This window comes from Protopterus annectens, chromosome 8.part0 (assembly GCF_019279795.1).
Source record: "Protopterus annectens isolate FY-2018-M chromosome 8.part0, PAN1.0, whole genome shotgun sequence".
NCBI lineage: Eukaryota > Metazoa > Chordata > Ceratodontiformes > Protopteridae > Protopterus > Protopterus annectens.
Window position 1 is genome coordinate 1492154404 of NC_056741.1, and position 27149 is coordinate 1492181552.

The window sequence follows — 27149 nt, forward strand, 5'->3', positions numbered from 1 at the left end:
GGTTCTGCTTTGTTAATGCCAAGAAGTAGAGAGGTAGTTGCTCTTGCTTTTCTGCAGTTAGGAATGCCATTTGCTTTGATGTGTCCAGCTCTGCACCCAAAAAGGTTATTCTTTGGGATGGTATCAGCCTTGACTTTTTTATATTGACTGTATATCCCAGGGCTTGTAGCAGGTAAATGACTCTTTGTAAGTCTTCTGTTAGCTTGTTTTTGTTGTCCGCTTGTATCAGGCAGTCATCCAGGTAGGGGTAAATTTGGATTCCCTGAAGCCTGCAATGAGCAATTACTGATGCCAGGCATTTCGTGAACACTCTGGGCTCAGTAGATAAGCCAAAGGGCAATGCTGAGAATTGATAATGCTCTGATCCTGCAAGAAATCTGAGGTATCTTCTGCAATTTGGTCGTATGGGGACGTGCAGGTATGCCTCCTTGAGATCTAGAGTTACCAGCCAAGACTCCTTGCCCAGCATGGGAAGAAGCTGCTGTAGAGTCAGCATTTGGAATTTTGGAACAATGAAGAATGTGTTTAAAGCGGACAGGTCGAGAATAGGCCTCCATTTGCTCTCTTTTCTTGGTACCAGGAAGAGTCTGGAGTAAAATCCCTTTCCTTGCTCCATAGATGGTACCTTTTCCACAGCTCTCATCCTTAATAATTGAGATATTTGTTTTAGAGCTTCTGCCTTTTGATTTGGCGGTAGGTTTGGCATTCCTCTCTTCCCTGGTAGAGTATGGAAGTGGAACCTGTAGCCTTGGTCTATTGTCTGTAAAATCCACTTGTCTCTTGTGATGTAATGCCAGTTTATTGAGAATAAGGCTAGCTTCCCGCCTAAGGGTGCTTCTAGTTGTTCCCTGGTAGGCGGTGCCAGTGCCAAGTCACTGTGACTGCCCTGTAGTTGTGATGGTGGCTGTGTCTGTGGCCGTGCCAGCTGGTTGTTACCCTGCCACTGGCGTCCCCTGTAGGCACCCCTGGATTGGTTTCTGCCTCTTGAACGCCTATTCCTTTCTCTGAGTTCTGGAGGAGTCTGGAAAGGACCAATTCTTGGAGGGCCAATTTCTGCTAAACCTTGGCGGTTGGACCTGTAAGAAATCTTTAACTGTTTGGACAGATTTTGCCTTCTCTTCCATCTTCTTCAGCACCTGTTGTGCAGGAGAGCCAAACAAATTGATCTTATCCACAGGAGCATCTAAAAGTTTGGACTTGACATGGTCTGGCAAGGCCTGCTCTTTTAACCATGCATGCCTTCTGATAACTGTGCCAGTCATGGCTGATCTAAAGGAAGCCTCCAGTGCATCATAGCCACATTTTAAAGAATGGTTACCGACTTGCTGAATGTTATGTACCATTTTCTGAACAGATTTTTTGTCTAATGCTTCATCAGAGGACAGTTTTTTGGTTAACTGGTCTAGCATAAATTCTTGATACTGGATCATGTGAAATTGACAGTTCAAGGCCCTAGCTGAAAGAGTAGCAGAAGTGTAAACTTTTTTACCCCATCTCTCTAAGGATCTGGATTCCCTTTCAGAGGGGAGGGGGTTTTTAGCAGAGGTAGCTGCTACAGCCTTAGGCCCTTGGGAGATAGTCTCGGGATCTGCAAAAGGAGCCTTATACAAATGGTAATGCGTGTCCGGGACCCTGTAGTATCTATCAGGCTTAGCAGGGGCCGGAGGTAGAGAATCAGGAGCAGTACAAGCATCATTAAATGCATCATCTACAACATCTAAAGGCCTATGTTGTGGTAAATGCAGAAAGGTCCTAAGCCTTTTTCTGGAGTCTGAAAAATCCTGGCCCTGCCACTGAAATTGTTCCCTCATAGCATGCAAGGTTTCCCCAAAGGAAAATTCCTCAGGCGGAGAGGCAGAAGGAATGGACTCTTCAGCATCAGAGTCTTCATAAGGGGAGAAAGGAGCCTCTGGAGGGTCTGTATCATTTGAATCATCAGAGGATTCATCTGTAGAAATAGGCTGAGGGGGCTCTGCTCTAGGCCTCTTCTCTGGTGGAGGCTGAGAGGCCCTGTCTGGATGAGGTTGGGATCCCTGGATTAGAGAAATGAGATCCTCTGCTAAACTAAGCAGTTGTGAACTAGAGCTAGGCCTGTGAGAGGGGGGCTTAGCAGGCACAGTTTTAGTAGTCTTAGCTGCTTTAGCCCTGGCAAAGGCCTTAATGGACATGGCTGCAGGTGGCCTAGCAGCTCCACGTACTGGGGTTGAAGTATCCAAGGGAATAGTATCAGATAGTTCCTGAGAAACTGCAACAGCAGGTGGGATTTCAGAGGCCGACTCCACGAGGTTGGAAGAGGCCTCGGTAGAAGGGAAGTTTTCGGCTGAAGGAAGAACCGCTTGCTCGGTTTCAGCCGAAACCGAGACACTCGCGGTTGGCTTAACAGCGGTTTCGGCCGAAACCGCGGACCGTGAGTGTTGGTCCTTTTCCTTGCGTTTTTTAGACATTTGCGTAGTCGGAGGATCCGACGGCATAATATAAGCGAAATCGGAGCAGAAAAACTCTTCAGCAAATTCAGACCGACGTAAGCGTCTGCCGGTTAAAAGAAGCACAGGCTAGACAAGCTACTACGTCGTGGTCTGGGCCTAAACAGGGTAAGCAGTAAGAGTGGAAATCTTTAGGAGGTATTTGTTTCCCACAAGTTAAACAGTTATTCACTTTTTCTGACATCGGCTGAGGCAAGAAAGAGTCCCCAACGGGGTACTTAGCTTTTTAGAAGTCTTCGAAGTAGTATTCGGTAGTAGTAATCTCTGGTTCTGACCGACCGGCACTTGCGAACAGCTTCTGCTTTGGGCGCCACGTGGCAAGAAAGACTGAGGAAAATGGCGTCGGCTGATGCCTTTATACCCGAAGAACTGCAGCTATGACGTCGGGTGAAGTGCGACACCAGCCGAGGCCAGACCCAGACTTTGGAATCCGGCCGACCGAAGGGCTGCCTGACGACAGGACAACCCATTTGTAAGGACTGCAGATACATCCTTGAAGGACATCCGCATGGACGTGTTCGAGATGGCTGTCGGGGTTGCCAGTCAAAACCTTCTCTGCCGACACGGACTCCAGGGCAGATGCAGAGAGTTCCTTAACTAGATCTCTTTGCAGTCTGGTGACGTGTACCAAATATTTCAGTGCATGCAGAGCAAAGATGGCTGAAATGTAAACTCACTTCCCAAAGCAGTCTATTGCCCTAGACTCCCTTGTCTGGAGGATGAATGGAGGAGCTCTCCTGAGCCAGCTCTTTCTTGGTGATCGCTGCAACCACCATGGCATTGGCCAGGGAACCCTTGGACCCATGAGACCTGTCTGGGAGGGGGGCACTGAACACCTTGTCCGGGTGCCTGGGAATGGGCTCAACCATGCCTGGTTCCTTCCATGCCCTGCAGGAGATGAAATCTACTAACAGATCCATGGAGGGGGCGCCCAAGATGTAGAGGGCCCTGTGCTAAACGCCTCCATGAATACAGACTCTTCAGGGTTGGGTTTATGGGATGACCATCCACCTCTCTGATGCAGGATCTCCTGGATGTCTCCAAATGAGACATCGGAAGGTGATTTTAGTGGACCCCCCCCCCATCAAAGTCTGTATCTTCCATGAGAGATTCCCGTGAGGAATTTAAGTGCCTCCTCTTGCATGTATGCTTCCAAGGAGCCTCCTGGGGGGGATACTCCTGAGAGGACTCGGAAGCTTCAAGGGGATTCCTGAAAAGGAAAATCCTGGGGAGGTCTGGCAACAGGGCTGTCCCCGAGGAGGCAGGATGGAGGACTCCCGGCCCAGTAACAGAGAGCAAGAGCAGGCTCCAAGAAGAGAAGTGTCAAGATCATCGAGGGAGCAGAGAGGACCCTCTCCACCACCTCGAAGGCCGAAGGTGAGTGAAACCCTAAAGATAGTGCCACAAGAACCAAAGCCAAAGACGTCGGAGCCTCCCAGACCATCTCCCCTGGTGCCAAAGGGGGAGTCTGAGTCGAGCTTCCCAGTGCCGAGCTTCCCAGTGCCGAAGCCTGGAGGGAAGAAACAGCTCTGAACGCCTTGCAGCAGACGCCAAAGCTACAGTCAAGCTGTATCTGATACCAGATAAACTTCGTCATCCTGTCCACCCTGGCTTCAGAGAGGCTCCGAGTGGTCCGGACAGAAGACACCAAGAACGCTGACTTGGAATGGTGCCAAGGAGATATACGGATTGGAGACTTGGTGCAGGAACTCTCTGGTTCCAGGGAGAGACAGGGTGACCAGAGTAGAGGAGAATCCTGTATCACCATGGGCCGAGACTTAGCTGGGGAGTTCGGCAGAGGAGACCCAGTCAGGAGACAGATTCCTATGCAGCTCCTGCTCTGTGTCTGGCCTGGTTCTCTTCCCCAGGTGCAGAGAGACCCCAGCGGGGCTTAGGAAGATCAGCCATAGGGTAGACACACACAGACACACCAGAGAAAAGAATGAAGACAGAACTGTTTATGTTAAAAAAGACCCAGAAAGCACATCAACACAAACTAGAAAAGAAGGGTAGCATAAGGACAGAAGGAGTTTAAGGAAAGAAAAAATAAATAAATAAATAAATAAATAAATAAATAAATATCAAATGAAAACAACTTCAGATTGATAATTTTGTGCTTACTCACAATAGCCAATGAAAGAGAACAGTGAAGGAGATACGTAGTCAAATTAACATAAGGGGCAAGTAATTAGAAAGACAATGGAGTTTAAAAAACAAACAACCACACATACCAAGGAAAGAGAACGATTCCAAGGTGGGCAAAATGGAACCCCCCATAAAAAGCAAAGTTATGTTGTCTATTGTGCCATGACACACAAAGATGGAATAAATGTGTGCTATAACCAATGGAATAAAGATATCAGTCAAACAGGTATCTAGTAAATAAGAGCCTCTTCTACAAGTCTCGATGACTGAGGTGAACGGGGGATTACTCTTGGCAAATAAAGAATCTTATTTAGCACAGTAGGTCTTTTCTACTGGAAAGTTTTTCGGCACCTATCATCATCTCCCTGGAAAGTTCTAGGGAGATCAATGGGCCTACATCAGCAGTCATGTCTGAAGGTGGGGTAAACCACTGCCCTACTCGAGGGAACAGTTTCCAGCAATGTTATGGATCAAAGTCTGAACCCACTCATTTCACTGGCAGCAAGATGCAAGAGCAATCAGAAACTTGGGCTTCCTTTTCAGAGTACAACAATTAGGTGTGGATCAGAGAAAGGCAGAAAATATACAAGAAACCTTCTTGCATCTGGAGTAAGGGTATCCAAACATGTTCACTTTGAACTCCCACCTGTCCTGTTGAAGCAAGCAAAATACAAAAATCTGATTCTCCCTTTCAACAAGGAGGCCTCTGAAGAGAAATACTCCCATACTATCTTCTCTTAGCAAGTCTTCCTTTTGGGATTCTGCATTCCCACAAAAGACAGCATATACAAAAAGTGCGGGTAGGGAGACTGGACAGCTATAAGCAATGATGCAAGAGGGTCAGATTAGACATTACTTGCATCACAAAAATACGAAGCACTGACAATACTCTGAGACACAAGAAGGTAACTGGGTACACACAGGAATGGCACAGAAGAGAGGGGTTAGAGCTGGAGCAGGGACCTACATAAGAGGAAGGCTTGCATTACATGCAAACTTCAACAGCAGCAGGAACACAACCCCATGAAGTGGTAAGGGAACATCAAATTTTAGAACAGAGGGTATAATCCCTGGTGGTTAAGGTAGACAAAAAGAAATCTGACAGAGTAAAAGCCAGGGGTCCTCTCTTCCTAGCCACAGATACTTTTGGCATTCTGTGCAAACAATATTTCCCTTTTGTCCCCCCCCCCCCCCCAAAAAAAAAGAAAATAAAATTCCCTTTTTTATTACCTTAGACTACAAGAATTCTCATAACATTACTCTACATAGACCTCAATTCAGTGATATTACTGGCAAAGAGTTAAATTGTTCAAGCTGACTGAAATCACCTACCATAAGAAAAAAACTGAATAACCAAAATTAAGAAGAAAGCTCATATCACACAAGAGTCACACAACTGCACTTGTTTTCAAGGCAATGGCTAAAGATACATCTGTTCTCATAACTCCACTCCCTTACCTTAAATTACTTGTATATTTCAACAGGCTAAACTGTTACAAATCAACGGGGACTTGCTCTTAAAATAAGCTCCTTTCCAATCTTAGACAAAACATGGGGTTCACAATAATAGTAGCAGCAACAGCACTATTAATCAAATACGTGCTCAACAGCTTAAACTAGCAGCTTCAATACCTGCTCACTACTAAAGATTTCAAGTGAGGTACCAAACAAATAATGCTATTCCTTTCTTCTCTATTCCCTTTTTCCACTGCAAACCATAATTCTTGGTCTACTGTACTTTCAAGTTACAATTGTAAAGGAATATAAAAAGTCAATAAGACTCTCAATATTTAAACTTGAGAATATGCTACAGATACATCTCTACTCCAAGTGTAGTCAGTCAAGATGGATCTAAAACATTTATCTGCTAACCATTTTTTTTTCTTCAGACTCTCACGCTCTTATGTGGTTTGGTCCAATTCTCTACTTCTCTCATTAATCCCCCACTCCCTCTATGCCACAGTCCACCATTCCTGTAAGGCATTATCACCAATGTTCCCCTGAACTGCCCAAAGCTTTCTATCTATGGGAGGAGAGTGAAATCGAGCTAACAGCTGCATGTAGTAATTACTTGTTACAGCCCAGCAGCTTTCCCTTTAAGCATGTGTGGTCTCAGGAGATGTGTGCAATGGGCCTGAGCAAGACCTGTTGCCTTTCTTCTGTAGCAACACCCTCAAAAAGGTACCACCCCCAATACAGAGCAAACTTTGCTGCAATACCCTGTCTTCAACAGGGAACTACACAGGGTACAGTGCCCAAAGTACCACATGCGTGCACATCCTTGTCCCTTCTCCCTAGTAGATGCAAATAGGATAAGCTTCTCTCTTCTCTACTCTCCTATTCCAGATCCAAAAGTTGTCCAAGTTATTAATCAAATTGTGTTTATCCACAGCCCAGTCGGTGCTTTACCCATCAATGCCAGCAGTGCTGGCTACATGTTCAGAATTTCGAATACAAGTCCTGCAATTTAACTCCTGCATTAATGTACCCTATACTCGAAAGGGATTTTGTGTACTTACATTAACCATACTAAAACAAAGCATCAAACTGTATGCACCTAAAGACATCTCCAGTGACTTAGACGAATAAAGCCCCAAATTTTGGCCTAGGCAACCTGAATTCCATTAACAGCATTAGCACTTGATGGTGCTAGCAAACGAAAAAGGAGGTGTCCACCATGGGAGAAGGCAAAGCAGACCAGAGCCTGCCTCAAGCTTCTATATACCCTAAAAGGAAAGACAGTGTTGCAGATGTGTGCATGGGGTGGGTGATTGGCTTAAGCCATCAAAAAAAGTGGTAACCTTCAATATAAGAGCATAGAAGGGCGCACCTGAAGGGGAAAGGCACCATGGGTCTCTATGAAGATGCAGACCACTCATTCTTCTACTTGGGATGAAGTCAGGATCACTATAAATGTCCTTATAAGCTGGGATGCTGGCAAAAGATAAAGACAACCCCCCTCCCCATGGCTACCTGAATGATGGCCCCTCCAGATGGTTCCTGCACCCATGGTTCTGGAGAACCCATCAGAAGGGAAATGAACAGGTGCAAGTCCAGTCAAGGAAGGGCTGACAGTTTACAGACGTGGAGGCAAAAGAACCTAGAAAAACATCTATACCCTGAAAACCTGTTTACAGAAATTGTTTACATTTCATTTTCTGTACTGCTATTAATGCCTAGAACCCAGGTCACATCAGAAAACAGTCCCTGGACAGTCCAACTAAATAGTAAACAAATTGCTGGTGCAATGATAATATACAATGGTTTCCCAACACTTCATCTGAACAACAGAGACTAGATGAAAGTAGAGAGAAAGGACGACAGTTATACTCCAGACAAATCAAGACTATGCCAGGAAAAGGATGAAGTTTTTGGCCTGAAGTTACGGAGAAAGCTGCAGTTGCACAAGATTTTGAATCTAAATGCTCAAAACAGTTGCTTCAGAACTGTATCAGAAAGGCTAAACTTTTAAATGTGGCATTAAGCAAGGTGAAGGAGGTTAACAGGCACATTTGTCAAGAAGACCATTGAGTATCCTATCCTCATTTTTCAATTGCTCCAAAGTACTTTCTGGTTAAGTGACTTGCTCAAGTTCACACATTATGCAAATGAAGGCTGACAGAATGTACCAAATTAAGCAGCTCATTAAACACCTCAGCCTTAATCCTCAGTGCTACCTGCCATGCGGTCACAAATATACAGGTAAATGTACCATTATCAAACTACGATCATGCCACACTGTGTGTGTCTGTGTGTGTCTGTGTGTGTCTGTGTGTGTCTGTGTGTGTCTGTGTGTGTCTGTGTGTGTCTGTGTGTGTCTGTGTGTGTCTGTGTGTGTCTGTGTGTGTCTGTGTGTGTCTGTGTGTGTCTGTGTGTGTCTGTGTCTGTGTCTGTGTGTGTCTGTGTCTGTGTCTGTGTCAAGAATAAAAAAAGGCAATGAGAATGGGTTTTTAAGGGAGTGGATTACAATGAACTGGGGGAGAGAGACAAGTGAGTACGAGTCTGGTGGGGGAAAGAAATTACTGGAAATGGATTAAAAATGGGAGAAAAGGTCTTAAGGCAAACAGGATAAAAGTTAAAAAAAAAAGCAGCCTATCCGTTAGGCATGGCACTGGATGGAATTAATACATTTTTCATATCTACGCTGACAAAAAGTTATGCTTCAATAATAATACCAGCTACAAAACTATTTTACCTTTGTCTTAATTGTCACACAGAGTCCTTGTGTTTCATATTCTCCCAAGTTTCCAGAAATTATCTTTTCCCCCTTACTTGTTACAAAGGTTTAAAGCAGTTTCTTAATGTGTTGTTTCTGCACTGTCGTGTATGTGACAGATTAGACATTTAAACCCTAAAGTCATTCGTCCAATGTCTCAAAGTTACGATGGAAAAAAATCTTTGCAGTGACTTACCAGTTCTTGTTTTTCCACCTGCAGCACTTCCTTCTTCATTTGAGGGTTCAGTTGCTTTGGCTTCCTGGCTAGGCTTTCTGGCTTGTTCATCTGTCAAAATGTTTACTGCATGTGTTACGTCACCACTGCTGGTCTAAAATAAAATGTGTGCAATATATACATGTAACTTTATTGCAAGCTAAAGAGGCAAATACATAATTCTTTAAATAAATTTATATGGACAACAATTCATGGATTTATCGCAACAAATGACATACATGCAATTATTGTAAGTTTACTTGCAAAAAAGTAGAATTTTTTTTTTTTTTTTTTTTTTTTTTTACACAGTAGGATACTACACAGGTGCCCTAAAGCATTAAGTGCTCACTTCTGCTTCATGATCCTGTGTGTAACTCAGATAACCCTCATCAAAAAAACAGTTGACCTCTATATGAAAACCAGTGACTTCAACAATACTTATCCTCCCCCTTATGCAAATTCAATTTAGGACACAAGATACTACAAAATGGAACAGAACAGCCATACACCAACTCTGCATTCTACACGATCCTCGCCTTCTATGAGTCTCTCTCCTGCTTATTTAATCAGTATTTATATATGCCTAACTTCTTGCTTTTCTCACTCTCACCACTTCAGGCTAGCTGTTCCTGTCAAAAACAAGAGAACTTGCACATGCTGCTGCAAGGAGCAGTTTACTTACCCAGTTAACAAATAAAAGCAATCCAATCATGGAATGCATTGGAAAAACTTATCCCAAATAATTTTCATTTTAAAACAATAAGTATATACTATATTTTTTTTTACTTAAAAGTTCATTTTCAGCACTCATGTAGAGGACTTCTGGTAATCCTCGTCACCCCACTGCACAGTTTACGGATAAATCTACGGATGAAAAAAACAGAAAATGGTAATATTTGCAGAGATGTTTTGCCCCTCCCCAATCTATGAGAAAGAAATTAACATAATGGGAGGGGGGCTACACAGAACTTCTGAAATGCACATGCTGTCCAGTTTTGCAATTATTTAATCAACTACATAAAAGTATTACAGGATCATACCCACAAAATCTGGAAATTATCAATTCTCTGGTAGTCAGATCTGCTATGATGTTGCAAGCTTGTCATCTTGAGCACATCTTTCCATTTGCAGCATGCTTAGTTTGTATCAGTTTGTTGAAAGCTAGAAGTAGCAAATTACACTTCTATTTACATTTAATTTTATTTTCCCCGGTCCCTTAAAAGCATCACCACTTTGGCAGTAAATGGCACACAGACTTGTAGCATGCCAGGAAGGGCTGCAGCAGATCTTTAAGTCACCCCCAAAAATAAAAACAGAACTTTAATAAATTAGGTAGAAGTAGATCAAAAACCAATACACTTTATCTAAAGTGGAAACTAAATGTGAATACACGTTCCCTTCTGATCCTTTACTCACATCCTTTTACTTTTCAAGGAACACCACACTTCTAGCTCTGTGGTATGGCTTTATGCTTGACTGCAATTGTTTCACCTGCTCACTTCCCTGTGATGTGAACAGCTTTAAAGCTGATGTCCCAGTCTACCGCAGGCTGCCAGGGAAGAGACTTCTTTGAAAGATTAGCAACAGCATGCTATAGAAAAATAAGTTATGTTCTTACCATAACATTCCATCTGTGTTGTTGATCTTCATTACTGATAGGCATCGGTTCCGTCCTCAGAACCAAGTTGGCCGTTATAACAAGCTCGCACCAGCTAAAAAAACTCTCGAGCTAAGCTTACCCACAGTACCCCTTTATCACCTCAGATCGAGTTTGCCTATAAGAAAGAAAGCGGAGGCTTTATTCGAGCAAATTCCTCATCACGGAGCATCAAATCCGAAGCTCGAGGAGTCTTTCTGAAGGGGGTAGGAGGGTGGGATGTAATTAATGAATGAATGAATGAAGATAAACAACACAGATGGACATTATGGTAAGAACATAACTTATCTGATGTTGTTAATCTTCATTCATTCATTTCTGATGGGACAGAGGCCCTAGCTACTTTATTTCCTGGGAGGCTCTAAGGAAGGATATTCCTGAGCATCATTGAACCAAAGGATGCCCTCCCCCTGGAGACAAAGTCCAATTTGTAATGAGTGATAAAGGTATGAGGGAGTAGCCTATGTTGCTGCTGCAGGTCTATATCATATGTTGGGAAAGTCACAAACAATGTTCAGTGCCTCACCAAAGTTCAGTCAGATGAAGTGAAATCGAGAATCCAAAAGTCAGTGTTCAGTCTTTTGTGACTTTTGGATTCTATATCATATGTTAGAAGTTTTATAACTTTGAACATTAAAATACTGAATTTAAATGTTCAAAGTTATAAAACTTTGAACATATGAAAAAAAAAAAAAAAACTCAAACCCAAAACTAACAGCTGTAGGCAGGGGTCAAGCCCCCTGCACCCCCCACACCCTCCACTCTTTAAATATACCCACTCCGAGACTGCACAACAGTGTGGCCTTACTGCACTGTAGTGCAGTCTCAGAGTTGGTATATTTAAAGAGCGGAGGGTGTGGGGTGCATGGGGGCTTGCCCCCCTGCCTATACTAGTCGGGCAAGTTCAGTTTGGTTTTTTTTTTGTTTTTTTATTATACATGTTCGATGTTTGAAACTTCAAACATTTAAATTTGATTTAAAGTTCGAAGTTTTCAAACTTCGAATATATATATATATATATATATATATATATATATATATATATATATATATAGACCCGCTGCTGCACAAATGAGATGTAGTCACTGATCTGGTTGTATGACCTTAGTTGGTAGAAGAAATAGAAGTTATGTTCTTACCATAACGTTCCATGTTAGTTGTCTTCTTCTCGCCTTCTTCTTGCTGGATGGGTTCGGAGCCGACCTCGGCTCCGACTCGGCCACTCTAAAAGCTCGAGAGTTGGTTCCACCGGCTCGAGGCTCCCCTTATATCCCACAATGCTAGGCGAGAGTTACCTCAGATCTCGTTTGTAAGCTAACCCCAGCTTATAACAGAAACAGTATAACTGTAAAAAACAGAATCCACCTCTAACAGGAAGAAGGGTGACCTACATCCTGAAACAAGAAATATGCATAATAGCATATAGCTAAGAAAGAGGTGGTAGAAAGAGAGGTCACGATCACAACTCCTCTAGGTCTGTCCAGGCCAGGGGGAAGGAGGGTGGGACGCAAGAAGAAGGCGAGAAGAAGACAACTAACATGGAACGTTATGGTAAGAACATAACTTCTATATGTTAAGTTGTCTATCTCGCCTTCATTCTTGCTGGATGGGACCGTGTCCCTAGCACCTTGTCCCGGGTGGCCTAACGGAACAGACTCCTGAGAACAGTGGAACCAAAATTAGCTCTATGCCTAGAAGCTAAATCCAACTTATAATGGGAAATAAAAGTGTGAGGAGTAGCCCAAGTAGCCGCTGCACAAATGGTGTCAATAGGCAGTCTGTCTTGGAAGGCTAGAGAAGTAGCCAAAGCTCTGGTGGAATGGGCTTTAGGCTTATTAGGCAGTTTTGGTGTCTAATCTCATAGACAAGGGTAATCAGAGATGTTAGCCATCTGGATAAAGATACCTTTGAAACTGGAAGTCCCTTTCGCTTTCCGCATAGGAGACAAACAGCTGATCAGATTTTCTGAATTGTTTCGCCCTGTCCAAGTAGTACCTTAACTGACGATGAACATCCAGACAGTGTAATTTTTGTTCAGACCTATTTGAATACTCCGGAAAAAGACAGGGAGGTCAATGCATTGGTTTAGATTTGATGTTGAAACCACCTTAGGCAAAAAGGACGGGTTAGTTCGAAGGAAACTCTGTCCTTATGGAACACAAGGTAAGGAGAACGACAACTGAGTGCTTGAAGTTCTGAAATTCTTCTAGCTGATGTGATAGCCACCAGAAAGAGAGTTTTCCATGATAATAACTTTAAGGAACATGAAGCTGCAGGTTCGAAAGGGGAAAGAATCAAAGAAGCAAGAACTAAATTTAGGTCCCAAGGAGAAGGAGGATTTCTTACAGGAGGTCTGAGAAGAAAAACTCCTTTCAAAAAGGCTTTGCAGAGTTTGTGGGACATTAGGGCAGATTCAGAAATACCCACATGGAAATTAGAAATAGCTGCCAATTGAACCTTAAGAGTAGATGGAGATGAACCTGCATGGAAGAGTTCAGCAAGAAAATCAAGGACTAGTTGGATGGAAGCGGTGAAAGGATCTATGTCCTTTCCTTGTGCCCAATATGAAAAGCGTTTCCACTTACTCAAATAAATCTTTCGAGTGGAAGATTTATGGGAAGCTATCAAAATATCTCTAACAGAGTGAGATAATTGAGGAAGCCTGGCTACGGTTGGAAGTGGAGGAACCAAGCAGTGAGGTTCAGAGAGGGAGGGAGCGATGAAACTGACCCGACTGATGGATCAAAAGATCTGGAACTAGGTCCAGATTCCACGGTCGCTCAAAAGAAATCGATGCAGAAAGGGGAACCACACTTGTCGAGGCCGGTAAGGAGCAATGAGGATCAATGAGGCCTTCTGAGCGATAGCTTTCTGTATTACTTGAGAGATCAGTGGGAAAGGAGGAAATGCATACAGAAGTCCCCGGGCCAAACTTGGACTAGCGTCCCTGCTGGGTTGGCCTGGTAAAGGGAATAGAGTGAAGTATTCTCTGCACTTGCTGTTTTGGGGAGTAGCAAAAGATCGCAGCAAGGCTGACCCCACTTGAGAAAAATCTCTCTCACTACAGAGTCTTTCAGAGACCACTCGTGAGGCATGAGAATAGCTCTGCTCAACTTGTCCGCAATGTGATTGGACTTCCCGGGGATGTGCGTTGCTATCAGAAAACGCTGAGAAGAAATCGCCCATTGCCACAGTCTGAGTGCTTCTCGACACAGGGGTATGATCTGGTTCCGCCTTGTTTGTTGATGTACCACACTACAGACATATTGTCTGTCTGGATTGCAATCGTTCCCAAGGGAAGAGAGTCTTGAAGGGCTTGCAACGCTAAAAGCACTGCTCTCATCTCCAGAACATTTATGTGCAAGTGGCATTCGTTTGGTTGCCATGTGCCCTGGACTGTCCTGCCCTGATAATGCCCCCACCCGATCAGGAGGCATCCGTTGTCAGAGTAGCAACCGGAGGAGGTGGAACAAATTGTCTCCCCAACAGGAGCTGGGGGGAAGACATCCACCACATGAGATGCTTTTTGCACGCTTGCGTGATCATAATGGTGTGAGACATTGGAAGTTCCTGGTATGACCATTGAGAAAAGAGCATCCACTGAAGGATCCGCATGTGGTATCTGGCCAATGGAAGGAGGGGTATGGCTGCTGCCATGATTCCCAACACCTTTAGAACTAACCTGGCTTTGGCTCTGTTGTTGTTGAGAAGTAGTGATACCAATTTTGAATGTCTGATATCCTTTGGTTCGTTAGTGTTGCAGACATGTTTACAGTATCTAAATTTGCCTATGTAGGTAATAGTACGACAAGGCGACAAAACAGACTTTTCGCAATTTATTGAGATACCCAGTTTTTGACAGACGCGAAAAGTGTAATCTCTGGCCATCAGAAGGAGATGCTTGGTGGGAGCTGTGAGGAGCCAGTCGTCCAAATATGGAAACACCTGGAATCCTTGTCGTCTCAGGTGAGAAGCTACCACTGCCATGCATTTGGTAAACACCCGGGGCAGTGGTGAGACCAAAGGGCAGGGAACTGATTTGAAAATGACTGGTCCCCAGCCTGAAGCGGAGGAATCTTCTGGGCGTCTGTTCATTTTATGTGATAGTACGTCCTGAAGGTCTATAGAGCACATCCAGTTTCCTTTTCCCAATAGGGGAAGAATGGATTGCAGCGTGACCATCCGAAATCTTGTTTTCTTGACCGATCTGTTCAAGATACTGAGATCCAAAATTGGTCTCCAGTCCCCTGTTTTCTTTGGAACTAAAAAGAACCTTGAGTAGATTCCGGATCCTAGTTGGTCTGCTGGCACTGGCTGAACAGCTCTTTTTGCAAGCAGTTTTGAAATTTCCAAAGCTGCTATATCCCTTTGAGCGGGTGGAACATCTGGAAGGGATTTTTTTGACTGATTTGGAAAACGAAGAAAGGGAATAGAATAACCTTCGGAAATGATGGACTGTACCCATTTGTCTTGTGTGAAGGATAGCCAGGCTTCTGGGTACAGTAACAATCTTCCCCCGACTGCCTCCGAAGATGGGCAGTCGGGCAACACCTCAGGGATGCTGAAAGGGCTTATCGGAGGACGTTTCTCGATTGCCCTGGTTCTGCGGACCCCTCTGCCTCTAGGGCGGCGTCTACCATTGTTGTTCCCCTCTGCCTCTGGCGGGAACCGACTCTGTCGCCAGGCGAAGTCCCTTGGGATTGTTTACGGAACCACATCTTTCCCCCTTCTGGCCTTTGGGGTAAGGCCTAGAAGGAGTAGAAAACGGACTCGACGGCAGAAAGGGTCTTGCCATCAGTCTCGCACCTAGTCAGGGTTTCTTTCACTTGTGGACCAAAAAGAGATGATCCATCAAAAGGGAGTTCGTGAAAGACGTCTTGAAAGGTTCCGCAAAATTGCATAGCCGCATCCAGGCGTGCCTACGTAAGGCTACCCCTGTTCCTGCTCTGCTCGCTCCATCGGCCGCATAAGAGAGGAGGCATGGAGGAGTTGGAAATAGAATTAGGATAGCCAGCTGCGTGTTCATTTTCTTGAAACCCGCAGCTGTAGGGTCCTTCAGCATTTCACCGCTTCTTTGATCAAGTCCCTTTGAAGACGAGTGAAATGGCACAGGTAATTCAGCGACGATAGTAAATGTCGCTGAGGAGAACATCCGCTTCTGCATCTATCCATGGACCTAGATTCCTTGTTAGGTGGATGGACAGGCACTGAGGGATCGGCCAGTTCCTTCTTTGTGGCGGCAGCTACCACCATAGCATCCACAGAGACTCCTTTTGATAAAATTCCTTGTCTGATGGAGCTGTGATGAATTTGGAGGGTCTCCTGGGAGTGGGGTCCACTGAATCAGGAGCCGTCCATGCCTTTTTAGCAACCACCTGCATGAGGGGGTCGAGGGGACACCCAGGAGGTGGAAGGACGAGAGCCAAACGCCTCAAGATACACAGATTAGATCCTCCGAAGGGTTGAGGGCTGGCCAATTTCCCTCTGTTTAAGGATCTCCAGAATGTCTGCAAATGAGACATCTTCAGAAGGGGAACGGGGAACCCTCAGAATCATCCAGATCTGTGTCCGACGTGATAGACTCAGGTGAGTCAATGTGCTTCCTCTTGCACTTCCTCTTCCGAGGGGCTCTTCTGCCAAATCAGGAGAGGCCTCGAAGAGGATGAAATCCCAAAGGGAGCTCCTGAGGAGTTGGCTCTCTGCGGTCCGGGATGAGGGAGTGATTCGACTTACCCTGAGGCAGCATAGAGGGAGGGGCTGACGGAGCCGACTGTGGAGTAGAGCCAGGCTCTAACACACTCCGCATGACCTCGAAGCACCCCTGTCAGGCAAAGCCAGAGGTCCCCGCCCGAGGAGCTAAGGACCCCTCGGCACCGACAGCGATGGCTCCGAGGCCGTCGGAGCCGAACTCACTAGCGCCGGGCACCGAGAGGGAGAGGGGTCGGACAAGGGTCCGATGCCACTCACCCCTCGGAGCCGACGAGGGAAGTCCGCGCCGAGATTCCTCCATGGAAGAAAACGGAGCCGACGACGGAGCCGAAGACAATTGTCTCGGCCCGAGGTGACCACAGTCTCGGTTCCGACGACCCGCTCCAACTCAAGAGAGTCGGAGGAAAGAGTTGATGGACGGGCAGGCACCGACTGATGAGTCGGGCTCTGAAGCATCTGGGCTAGTGCCTCGGACTTGAGTAGTCGACTCACCACCCTCTGAAGATCATGATCGGACAGCCTCGATGACCTAGAGGAATGAGACCTTTGGCTCCGTTCAGACAGCAGGGGAGATCCTGGAGCCGAATGAACGGAGCCAAGAGAAGGTGACCTAGACCTCTTTCTGGTTGTCGGCTCAAGATCTTGTCGGAGCCGACACGGGTACCTCGATAACCTCGGCTCCGCCGGAGCGGAGGAAGCCACAGAAACTGTGGACTGAGTCTTATCGGCTCCAGCCGGAGCCGATAAAGGCAAGGTTGAACAACCTGAGGTCTCGGCTCAGAAGCCGGAGCCAAGACCTCGATGCCTTGGAGGGCTTCCCTGTTGAGACAGACAGGGAATCCTCAGGCTTCAACAAGCCTCTCAGAATAAGCTTGTTTTTCTTTCCTGCAGGACCCTGGGGCTGAAGCCATGGCAAACAGCACAGGAGTCCTGCAGGTGCAAAGGCCCCAGACAATAGACACAAGAAGTGTGAGCGCCTGTCAGAGACATTTTCTGACAGCACGCATCACACTTCTTGAACTGAGACCTTTGCTTTTTTGACATAGCCTAACTGGTGAACACAAACACACACTCAAACACACCAGTTATACCCTGTCAAAATAACAACTTTAGTAAAATACTAAAAATAAAGTACAATAACAGTAGTAAACTACACAAACACTCCCTAGGGAAGGGAAGGCCTAAGGCCCAAGGGAAGAACTAAAAGTTCTTTAAACAAGAAACGGAAAAATTAGGTCGGGATAAAGTTCAATGAACTACACTAATTTGAGAATAATTAAACTAAAAAAGGGGTATAAAGAGTAACTTTTAATAGAAAAAGCTAAAACTCACCAGGAACCGGTAGAACAACCAACCTCGAAGCTGTAGCGGCAAACGAGATCGGAGGTAACTCTCGCCTAGCATTGTGGGATATAAGGGGAGCCTCGAGCCGGTGGAACCAACTCTCGAGCTTTTAGAGTGGCCGAGTCGGAGCCGAGGTCGGCTCCGAACCCATCCAGCAAGAATGAAGGCGAGATAGACAACTTAACATCTTTGTTTTGTTGGTAGATAAAATAAATACAACCTCTTAGCCATTTAGCTAAAGTTGCTTTAGAAACAGATTTTCCCAATTTTGGTCCTGAGAAGGATATGAATATTTAGTCAGTTTTCTGTAGTGATTTAGTCCTGTCCAAGTAGAAATGCAATTGTCTATGCACATCAAGCAAATGGAGACAATATCTTCCTTTATTAGAAAAATTGGGAAAGAAGACTGGCAGATCAATTGTTTGATTAATAGTCAAATCTGAAATAACTTTGGGTAAGGAGGAGGGATTAGTCCGGAGTGCTACTCTGTCTTTATGGAAAACCATGGAAGGACGTTTTATGCACAAAGCTTGTAGTTCAGATATTCTCCTTGTTTAGGTAATAGCTACCAAGAATAGAGTTTTCCAGGATAAAAATTTCGTATCACAAGTGGCAGCAGGCTCAAAAAGGGGGGACGAATCAAGGACTGTAGCACCAAAGTCAGATTCCAAGGTTCGATTGGCTCTTTGAAGGGTGGTCTAATGTGCGCGACACCTTTCAAAAAGGTTTTACAGAGATGGTGAGATATCAAGGAAGAGTCCTGGAAGCCATTGTGGAAGTTTGAGATGGCCACCAAGTATATTCGAATAGTGGAAGCTGCCACTCCTGAATGGAAGAGGTTTGATAAATAGTCCAGTACAGAACTCACTGGGGCGGAGAACGGGGTCAAGTCTTTTCTCTTGAGACCAAGTTTCCTGGTGGATGGTTTGTGGGAAGCCAGAAGAGTGTTTCGTACATGGCAGGATAGATTATTTTGCCTGGCAATTGCTGGAAATGGAGGAACCAAGCTGTCAGCTTGAGACTCTGTATGTTTGGATGAATCAACCCTTGCGAGAGTTGGATCCAGAATCTACAGTTGGTGGAGCAGATGAGGCCAAAGGAAGGGAAACCAAACTTGTCGGGGGCAATGAGGATTACTACGCTTCTCAACCGAAGAGCTTTCTTTAGGAATTGCGAGATCAGAGGAAGAGAAGGCATAAAGGTCTCCCTGTGGGCCAATCGTGTAAGAGACCGTCCCTTGGGGACTTCTCCCGAGGGGGGATCAGGGCAAAGTAGCTGCTGCATTTGTGTTTTGCAGGGGACATGAATAGATCGCAGCAAGGCTGGCCCCAACAACTGAAGATCTCTGTCGCTATGATAGGGTTGAGGGACTACTCGTGAGGCAGGAAAATGCATCTGCTCAGCTTGTCTGCAATTATGGTGGAATCCCAGGGAATGTGCGTTGCTATCAGAAAGCGGTTGGAAGATATCACCCATTGCCAAATTCTCATGGTTTCTCGACATAACTGGTAGGATTTGGTTCCCCCTTGCTTGCTGATATGCCAGACTACGGACATGTTGTCCGACTGGATAGCAATTGTCCCTGATGGGAAGACAGATTGGAATGCTTGCAATGCAAGAAGCACTGCTCTTGGTTCTAGAACACTGACATGCAGGTTGGCCTCCACAGGGGACCAAGTGCCTTGGACCATCTTTCTCTGGAAATGCCCCCTCCCTCCCATCAGGGAAGCATCCATGGTCACTATGGCCTTGGGGTGAGGGGGGAGAAGGGACAACTCCATAGGTCTTTTTCTGGCGTCATCCATCAAATTAAGTCTTGTTTGCATCGACTTGTTATGCGGATCTGAAGGGACACAGAATGAGCTAGAGAGGACCACTGTGCTGCTAAAAGCCATTGTAGGGGTTTCATGTGTAGTCTTGCTAGGGGGACCATAGTGATCGATGCTGCCATTGGCTCCTAGAAGCTGAAGGGCTGCACGAGCTGAAACCTTGTCCATTACCACCCACAGTTGGGACCTTGGTCTTTGTAACCTGTGAAGTGGAAGGGCGACTAGGCAAGACTGAGTGTCGAAAGTTGCTCCTACAAATTCCAGATTTTGAGTAGGAGTCAATTTGGACTTTTATCGTTTATTGAGATCCTCAAGGATTTTGCTAGCTTTAGGGTGTAATGTAGGGCTGTAATCAGCAGATGCTTGGTAGGGGCAGTAAGGAGCCAATCGCCTAAATACAGAAAAACCCGGAATCTTTGCAGTCTCAGGTGAGCTGTTACCACTGCCATGCATTTGGTGAACACTCTGGAGGCCATACAGAGACCAAAGGGCAGCGCTTGGAATTGGTAGTGATTGGCTCCCAGCTGTAAGCGGAGGAATCTCCAGGACAGTTTGCCCATTTTTGTGGTAATAAGCATCCTGGAAGTCTATGGAGCACATCCAATAGTCTCCCTCTTGAAATGGAAGGATAGAACTGTGACCAAAAATAGAAGTTATGTTCTTACCATAACGTTCCATGTTAGTTGTCTTCTTCTCGCCTTCTTCTTGCTGGATGGGTTCGAAGCCGACCTCGGCTCCGACTCGGCCACTCTAAAAGCTCGAGAGTTGGTTCCACCAGCTCGAGGCTCCCCTTATATCCCACAATGCTAGGCGTGAGTTATCTCAGATCTCGTTTGTGAGCTAGGCCCAGCTAATAATACAACCAGAATAACTGGAAAGAGAGTCCACCTCTATAAACAAAGGGGAAGAGAAAAGGTGACCTAAAGCCTGATCCAGGAAAATATGCACAGCAGAGCATATACCTATAGTAAAGAGGTGGTAGAAAGAGAGGTCACAATCAAACTCCTCTAGGTCTGTCCAGGCCAGGGGAAGGAGGGTGGGACGCAAGAAGAAGGCGAGAAGAAGACAACTAACATGGAACGTTATGGTAAGAACATAACTTCTATATGTTAAGTTGTCTATCTCGCCTTCATTCTTGCTGGATGGGACCGCCCCTAGCACCTTGTCCCGGGTGGCCTAACGGAACAAACTCTTGAGAACAGTGGTACCAAAGTTAGCTCTATGTCTGGAAGCTAAATCCAACTTATAATGTGAAATGAAAGTGTGAGGAGTAGCCCAAGTAGCCGCTGCACAAATGGTGTCAATAGGCAGTCTGTCTTGGAAAGCTATAGAAGTAGCCAAAGCTCTGGTGGAATGGGCCTTAGGTTTATTAGGCAGCTTTCGGTGTCTAATTTCATAAACAATGGAAATCAGAGATGTTAGCCATCTAGATAGTGATACCTTGGAAACAGAAAGTCCCTTTCTGCCTTCTGCATAAGAGACAAACAGCTGGTCAGTTTTTCTGAATTGTTTGGTCCTATCCAAATAGTACCTTAACTGACGATGAACATCTAGCCAATGCAATTTTTGTTCAGACCTATTAGAATACCCTGGAAAAACACAGGAGGTCAATGCTTTGATTTAGGTTAGACGAGAGGCCACTTTAGGTAAAAAGGACGGGTTGGTTCGTATGATACCCTGTCTTTATGGAACAACAGATAAGGAGGTTGACAGCTGAGTGCATGAAGTTCTGAAACTCTTCTAGCTGAAGTAATAGCTACGAGAAAGAGAGTTTTCCATGATAGCAATTTTAACGAACAGGAAGCTGCAGGTTCGAAAGGGGGGAGAATCAAAGAACTGGGAACTAAATTAAGGTCCCAAGGAGGAGGAGGATTTCTTATAGGAGGTCTGAGTAGAAAAACTCCCTTCAAAAAGGCTTTGCAAAGCTTGTGGGACATAATGGCAGACTCTGAAATGCCCACATGAAAGTTAGATATAGCTGCCAATTGAACTTTGAGAGTAGAAGGAGATGAACCTGCATGAAAGAGTTCAGCTAGAAAATCAAGAACCATATGGATGGGAGCAGTGAAAGGATCTAAGTCCCTTCCTTGAGCCCAATAGGCAAAACATTTCCACTTACTAAGATAAATTTTTCGAGTGGAAGATTTATGTGAAGCTATTAAAATATCTCGAACAGTGTGAGATATTTGAGGAAGCCTGGCTAGGGTAGGAACTGGAGGAACCAAGCAGTGAGGTTCAGAGAGGGGAGGGAGCGATGTAACTGACCCGATTGATGGATCAAAAGATCTGGAACTAGGTCCAGATGCCAAGGTTGCTCCAACAGAAATTGATGTAGAAAGGGGAACCAAACCTGTCGAGGCCAGTAAGGAGCAATGAGGATCAGAGAGGCCTTCTGAGCGATAGCTTTCTGTATCACTTGAGAGATTAGTGGGAAGGGAGGAAATGCATACAGAAGTCCCGGGCCAAACTTGGACTAGAGCGCTCTGCTGGACTGGCCTGGTAACGGGAATAGGGTGCAATAATCTCTGCACTTGCTGTTTTGGGGAGTAGCAAAAAGGTCGCAGCAAGGCTGACCCCACTTGAGAAAATTTTCTCAATAGAATCTTTCAGAGACCACTCGTGAGGCATGAGGATAGCTCTGCTCAACTTGTCCTTGATTTGATTGGACTTCCGGGATGTGCGTTGCTATCAGAAAACGCTGAGAAGAAATCGCCCATTGCCACAGTCTGAGTGCTTCTCGACATAGGGGATAGGACCTGGTTCCGCCTTGTTTGTTGATATACCACACTACACACATATTGTCCGTCTGGATTGCTATCGTTCCCAAGGGAAGAGAGTCTTGAAGGGCTTGCAACGCTAAAAGCACTGCTCTCATCTCTAGAACATTTATGTGCAAGTGGCATTCGTCTGGTCGCCACATGCCCTGGACAGTTCTGCCCTGATAATGCCCCCCCCCACCCGATCAGGGAGGCGTCCGTTGTCAGAGTAGCAACCGGAGGGGAAGGAACAAAGGGTTTTCCCAAGAGGAGCTGAGGGGAAGACATCCACCACAGAAGATGATTCTTGCATGTTTGCGTAATCATAATGGTGTGAGACATCGGAAGCTGTTGGTATGACCATTGTGTGAAGAGCATCCATTGAAGGATTCTCATGTGGAATCTGGCTAATGGAAGCAGAGGTATGGCAGCCGCCATAATCCCTAATACTTTCAGAACTAACCTGGCTTTGACTCTGTTGTTGCTGAAGAGAAGCGAGACCAGTTTATGATGTCTGTTATTCTCTGATCTGTTAGTCTCGCAGACATGTTGACTGTGTCTAGATTTGCGCCTATGAAGGTAATAGCACGACAAGGCGACAAAACAGACTTTTCGCACTTATTGAGATGCCTAAATTTTGACAAATGCGAAAGGTGTAGTCTCTGGCCATTAGAAGAAGATGCTTGGTGGGAGCTGTGAGGAGCCAGTCGTCCAAATATGGAAACACCTGGAATCCTTGACGTCTCAGGTGAGAAGCTACCACTGCCACGCATTTGGTAAACACCCGGGGGGCAGTGGTGAGTCCAAAGGGCAGGGCTCTGAATTGAAAATGACTGGTTCCCAGCCTGAAGCGGTGGAATCTTCTGGAGCCGCCTGTTCATTTTATATGATAGTGCGTCCTGAAGGTCTATAGAGCACATCCAGTTTTCCTTTCCCAATAGGGGAAGGATGGACTGTAGCGTGACCATCCGAAATCTTGTTTTCTTGACAGACTTGTTCAAGATACTGAGATCCAAAATTGGTCTCCAGTCCCCGGTTTTCTTTGGAACTAAAAAGAACCTGGAGTAGATTCCGGATCCTTGCTGGTCTGCTGGAACTGGCTGAATTGCTTTTTTTTGCAAGCAGCTTTGAAATTTCCAAAGCTGCAAGATCCCTTTGAGCGGTGGAACATCTGGCAGGGATTTTTTGATTGGTTTGGAATGCTAACGAAGGGAATGGAATAGCCTTCGAAATGATGGACTGTACCCACTTGTCTTGAGTTAGGGATAGCCAGGCTTCTGGGTACAGTGACAATCTTCCCCGACTGCCTCCGAAGGTGGACAGTCGGGCAACACCTCAGGGATGCTGAAAGGGCTTATCGGAAAAGGTTTCTCGATTGCCCTGGTTTTGGACCCCTCTGCCTCTGGGGCGACGTCTACCATTATTGTTCCCTCCTCTGCCTCTGGAGGAACAGACTCTGTCGCCAGGCAAATTCCCTTGAGATTGTTTACGGAACCACATTTTCCACTTTTCTGGCCTTTGGGGTAAGGTCTAGAAGGAGTAGAAAACGGACTCGACGGCAGACAAGGTTTTGCCATCCGCCTCGACCTAGTCAAGGTTTCTTTCACTTGAGGACCAAAGAGAGATGATCCATCAAACGGAGAATTAGTGAAAGACGCTTTAAAGGGGTCCGCGAAATTGCATAGTCGCATCCAGGCATGCCGCGTAAGGCTACACCTGTCCCTGCGGCTCTACTCGCTCCATCAGCCGCATATGAAAGGAGGCGCATGGAGGAGTTAGCTATAGAATTCAGGGTAGTCAGCTGGGCGTTCATCTTGTCCTGAAAACCTGCAGCTGTAGGATCCTTCAACATCTCACTCGCTTCCTTGATCAAGTCTCTGGAGACGAGTGAAATGGCACAAGTAGTTCAGCGAACGCATTGCAAGGGTCGCTGAAGAAAACATCCGCTTCCCGTACCTGTCCATAGACCTAGATTCCTTGTTAGGGGGATGGACAGGCACTGAAGGATCAGCTAGTTCCTTCTTGGTGGCAGCAGCTACCACCATAGCATCCACAGTAACTCCTTTGGTCAGAAATTGTTTATCAGTGGGTGCTGTTATAAACTTAGAAGGTCTCCTGGGGTAGGGTCCACTGAGCCAGGAGCCGCCCAGGCTTTCTTTGCTACCACCTGCAGGGGGGGGCCAAGGGGGGGGGGGCACCCAGGAGGTGGAAGGGCGAGCCAACGCCTCAAGATACACAGATTCATCCTCCGAAGGGTTAAGGGCTGGCCAATTTCCCTCTGGTTGAGGATCTCTAGAATGTCTGCAAAGGAGACATCTTCAGAAGGGGAACGGGGAACCTCGAATCCTCTAAATCTGTGTCAGAGGTGACAGACTCAGGTGAGTCTATGTGTTTCCTCTTACACTTTCTCTTCCTAGGGGCTCCCTGCCAAATCAGGAGAGGCCTCGAAGAGGATGAAATCCCACAGGGGATTCTTGAAGAGTTGGCTCTCTGCGGTCAGGGAGGAGGGAGAGTAGACATCACCTGAGGCACCAAGAGGGAGGCGGATGGAGCCGACTGTGGAGTTGAACCAGGTTCCAACACACTCCGCATGACCTCGAATGCACCCCTGTCAGGCAGAGCCAGAGGTCTCCGCCCGAAGCTGAGAACCTCCTCGGCACCGACAGAGATGGCTCCGAGGTCGATGTCGGAGCCGAACTCACCAGCCAAAGCACCGAGAGGGAGAGGGGCCGGACAAGGGTCCGATGCCACTCACCCCGAGCCGACGAGGAAGTCCGCCGAGATTCTTCAAAGGAAGAAATCGGAGCCGACGACGGAACCAAGACAAGTGTATCGGTTCCGACGCTACCACAGTCTCGGTTCCGACGCCTGCCCGAGCTCAAGGGAGTCAGAGAAGGAATATTTAGAGGGATAGATTGAAGCATCGACTGATGAGTCGGGCTCTGAAGCATTTGGGCCAGTGCCTCGGACTTTAGAAGTCGACTCACTACCCTCTGAAGGTCATGATCCAAAAGCCTCGATGACCTAGAGGAGTGAGATCTATGGCCCGCTCAGACAGCAAGGGAGACGCTGGGGCGGAATGAGCGGAGCCAGGGGAAGGTGACCTAGACCGCTTTCTAGATGTCGGCTCCGGCGGTCTGATCGAGCCGACCCAGGAATTTAATACCTCGGCTCCAGCCGGAGCAGAGGGAACCACAGAAGCTGTAGTCAAGACTCATCGGCTCCAGCCGGAGCCGATGTAGCAGTAGGCTTCGAGCCTTAGGGCCTCGACTCAGAAACTGGAGTCGAGGTCTTAGAAGCCTTGGAAGGTTTTCCGAGGTAGCAGTTAGGGAACCTTCAGGCTTGAGCAAACCCCTAAGAATGAGTTTGTTCTTTCTTTCCTGCAGGACTCTAGGGCTGAAGCCATGGCATACAGCACAAGAGTCCTGCAGGTGTAAAGGTCCCAGGTAGTACACACAAGAAGTGTGACCGCCTGTCAAAGACATTTTCTGACAGCACGAGTCACACTTCTTGAAGCCCAGACCTTTGAATCCTTGGACATTTTCAAGGAACCAAGTGTAATCACCACACAAAACACACACACCGATTACACTATCAGAAAAGTAAATTAAACTAAAGCTAAAGAAATTAGTTAGTTTATATAAAATAAATCCCTACAAAAACACATACACACCACTATTAGGGATGGAAGGGCCCGAAGGCCTAAGGAAAGAACTTATCAGTTCTTGTGGGAAAGGGACTGGATAAGGGTAGAAAGGATAAAAGTCCACTACACTATAGATAAAAGAAAAAAAAAACTAAGCTAAAGGGGGTTTAAACAGGTATTAAACTGATCTAATACAACTGACCTGAAGCCGGTAGAAAAACAACACCTCGATCGCTGTAGCGGCAAACGAGATCTGAGGTAACTCACGCCTAGCATTGTGGGATATAAGGGGAGCCTCGAGCCGGTGGAACCAACTCTCGAGCTTTTAGAGTGGCCGAGTCGGAGCCGAGGTCGGCTCCGAACCCATCCAGCAAGAATGAAGGCGAGATAGACAACTTAACATCAGAATTTTATCTGTCTGACAAACTCTTTTAGGATGCGGAGGTCCAAAATTGGCCTCCAGTCCCCTGTTTATTTTGGCACTAAAAAGAACCTAGAGTAAAATCTGGATTCTATCTGGTCTGGTGGAACTATTTGGATGACTCTTTTCAGAAGCAACTTTTGTATTTCTTGAGCTGCTGCTTCCCACTGAATGGGTGGGATGTCGGGAATTTGCCTTTGCGGCTTCGAAAAAGAAACAAAAGGGACGTGATAACCTCTGGTAATTATAGTCTGCACCCAAGAATCTGTTATAGAATGCCAGGCAGGGTGGTGCAGAGGGAATTGTCCTCTGACTGCTTCCAGAGGTAAGCAATTGGGCCACTCTTCAGGAGCACTGATAGTGCTGTCCAGAGAATGAATCTCTAGATTCCCGATTATGAGGACCCCCTTTGCCTCTGGAGGAGTGTCTTCCTGATGAGTTTCCCCTCTGCCACGGGGGGAGAGGGTACTCGCCACGTGCATCTCGGAAAGGACCCTGGGCTTTCCTGTACCACATTTTTCCCCTCCTCTGATTCCTACAGAAGGATTGTTGGGGGGGGTGGAAAAATGCATGCCCATGGCAGACAGGGTCTTGCCGTCCTTTTCACACCTGGCTAAGGTGTCTTCTACCTTTGGGCCAAAAAGAGAGGAAGCTTCCATGGGAACTTTGAGAAAGGAGGGTCTGCAAAATCACACAGGTGCATCAAGGCATGATGTCTCATGACACCGC

General features: G+C 46.1%; 1 protein-coding gene across 1 annotated transcript in view; it reads right to left on the bottom strand.

Annotated features, from left to right (window-relative positions):
- Window positions 1-27149, bottom strand: part of USP28 (ubiquitin specific peptidase 28) — a 732083-nt gene that overhangs the window by 564229 nt on the left and 140705 nt on the right. The window contains exon 3 of the mRNA XM_044081073.1: window positions 9041-9173. Within this exon, the coding sequence (XP_043937008.1) occupies window positions 9041-9173 (133 nt within the window). The remainder of the gene's footprint in view (window positions 1-9040; window positions 9174-27149) is intronic.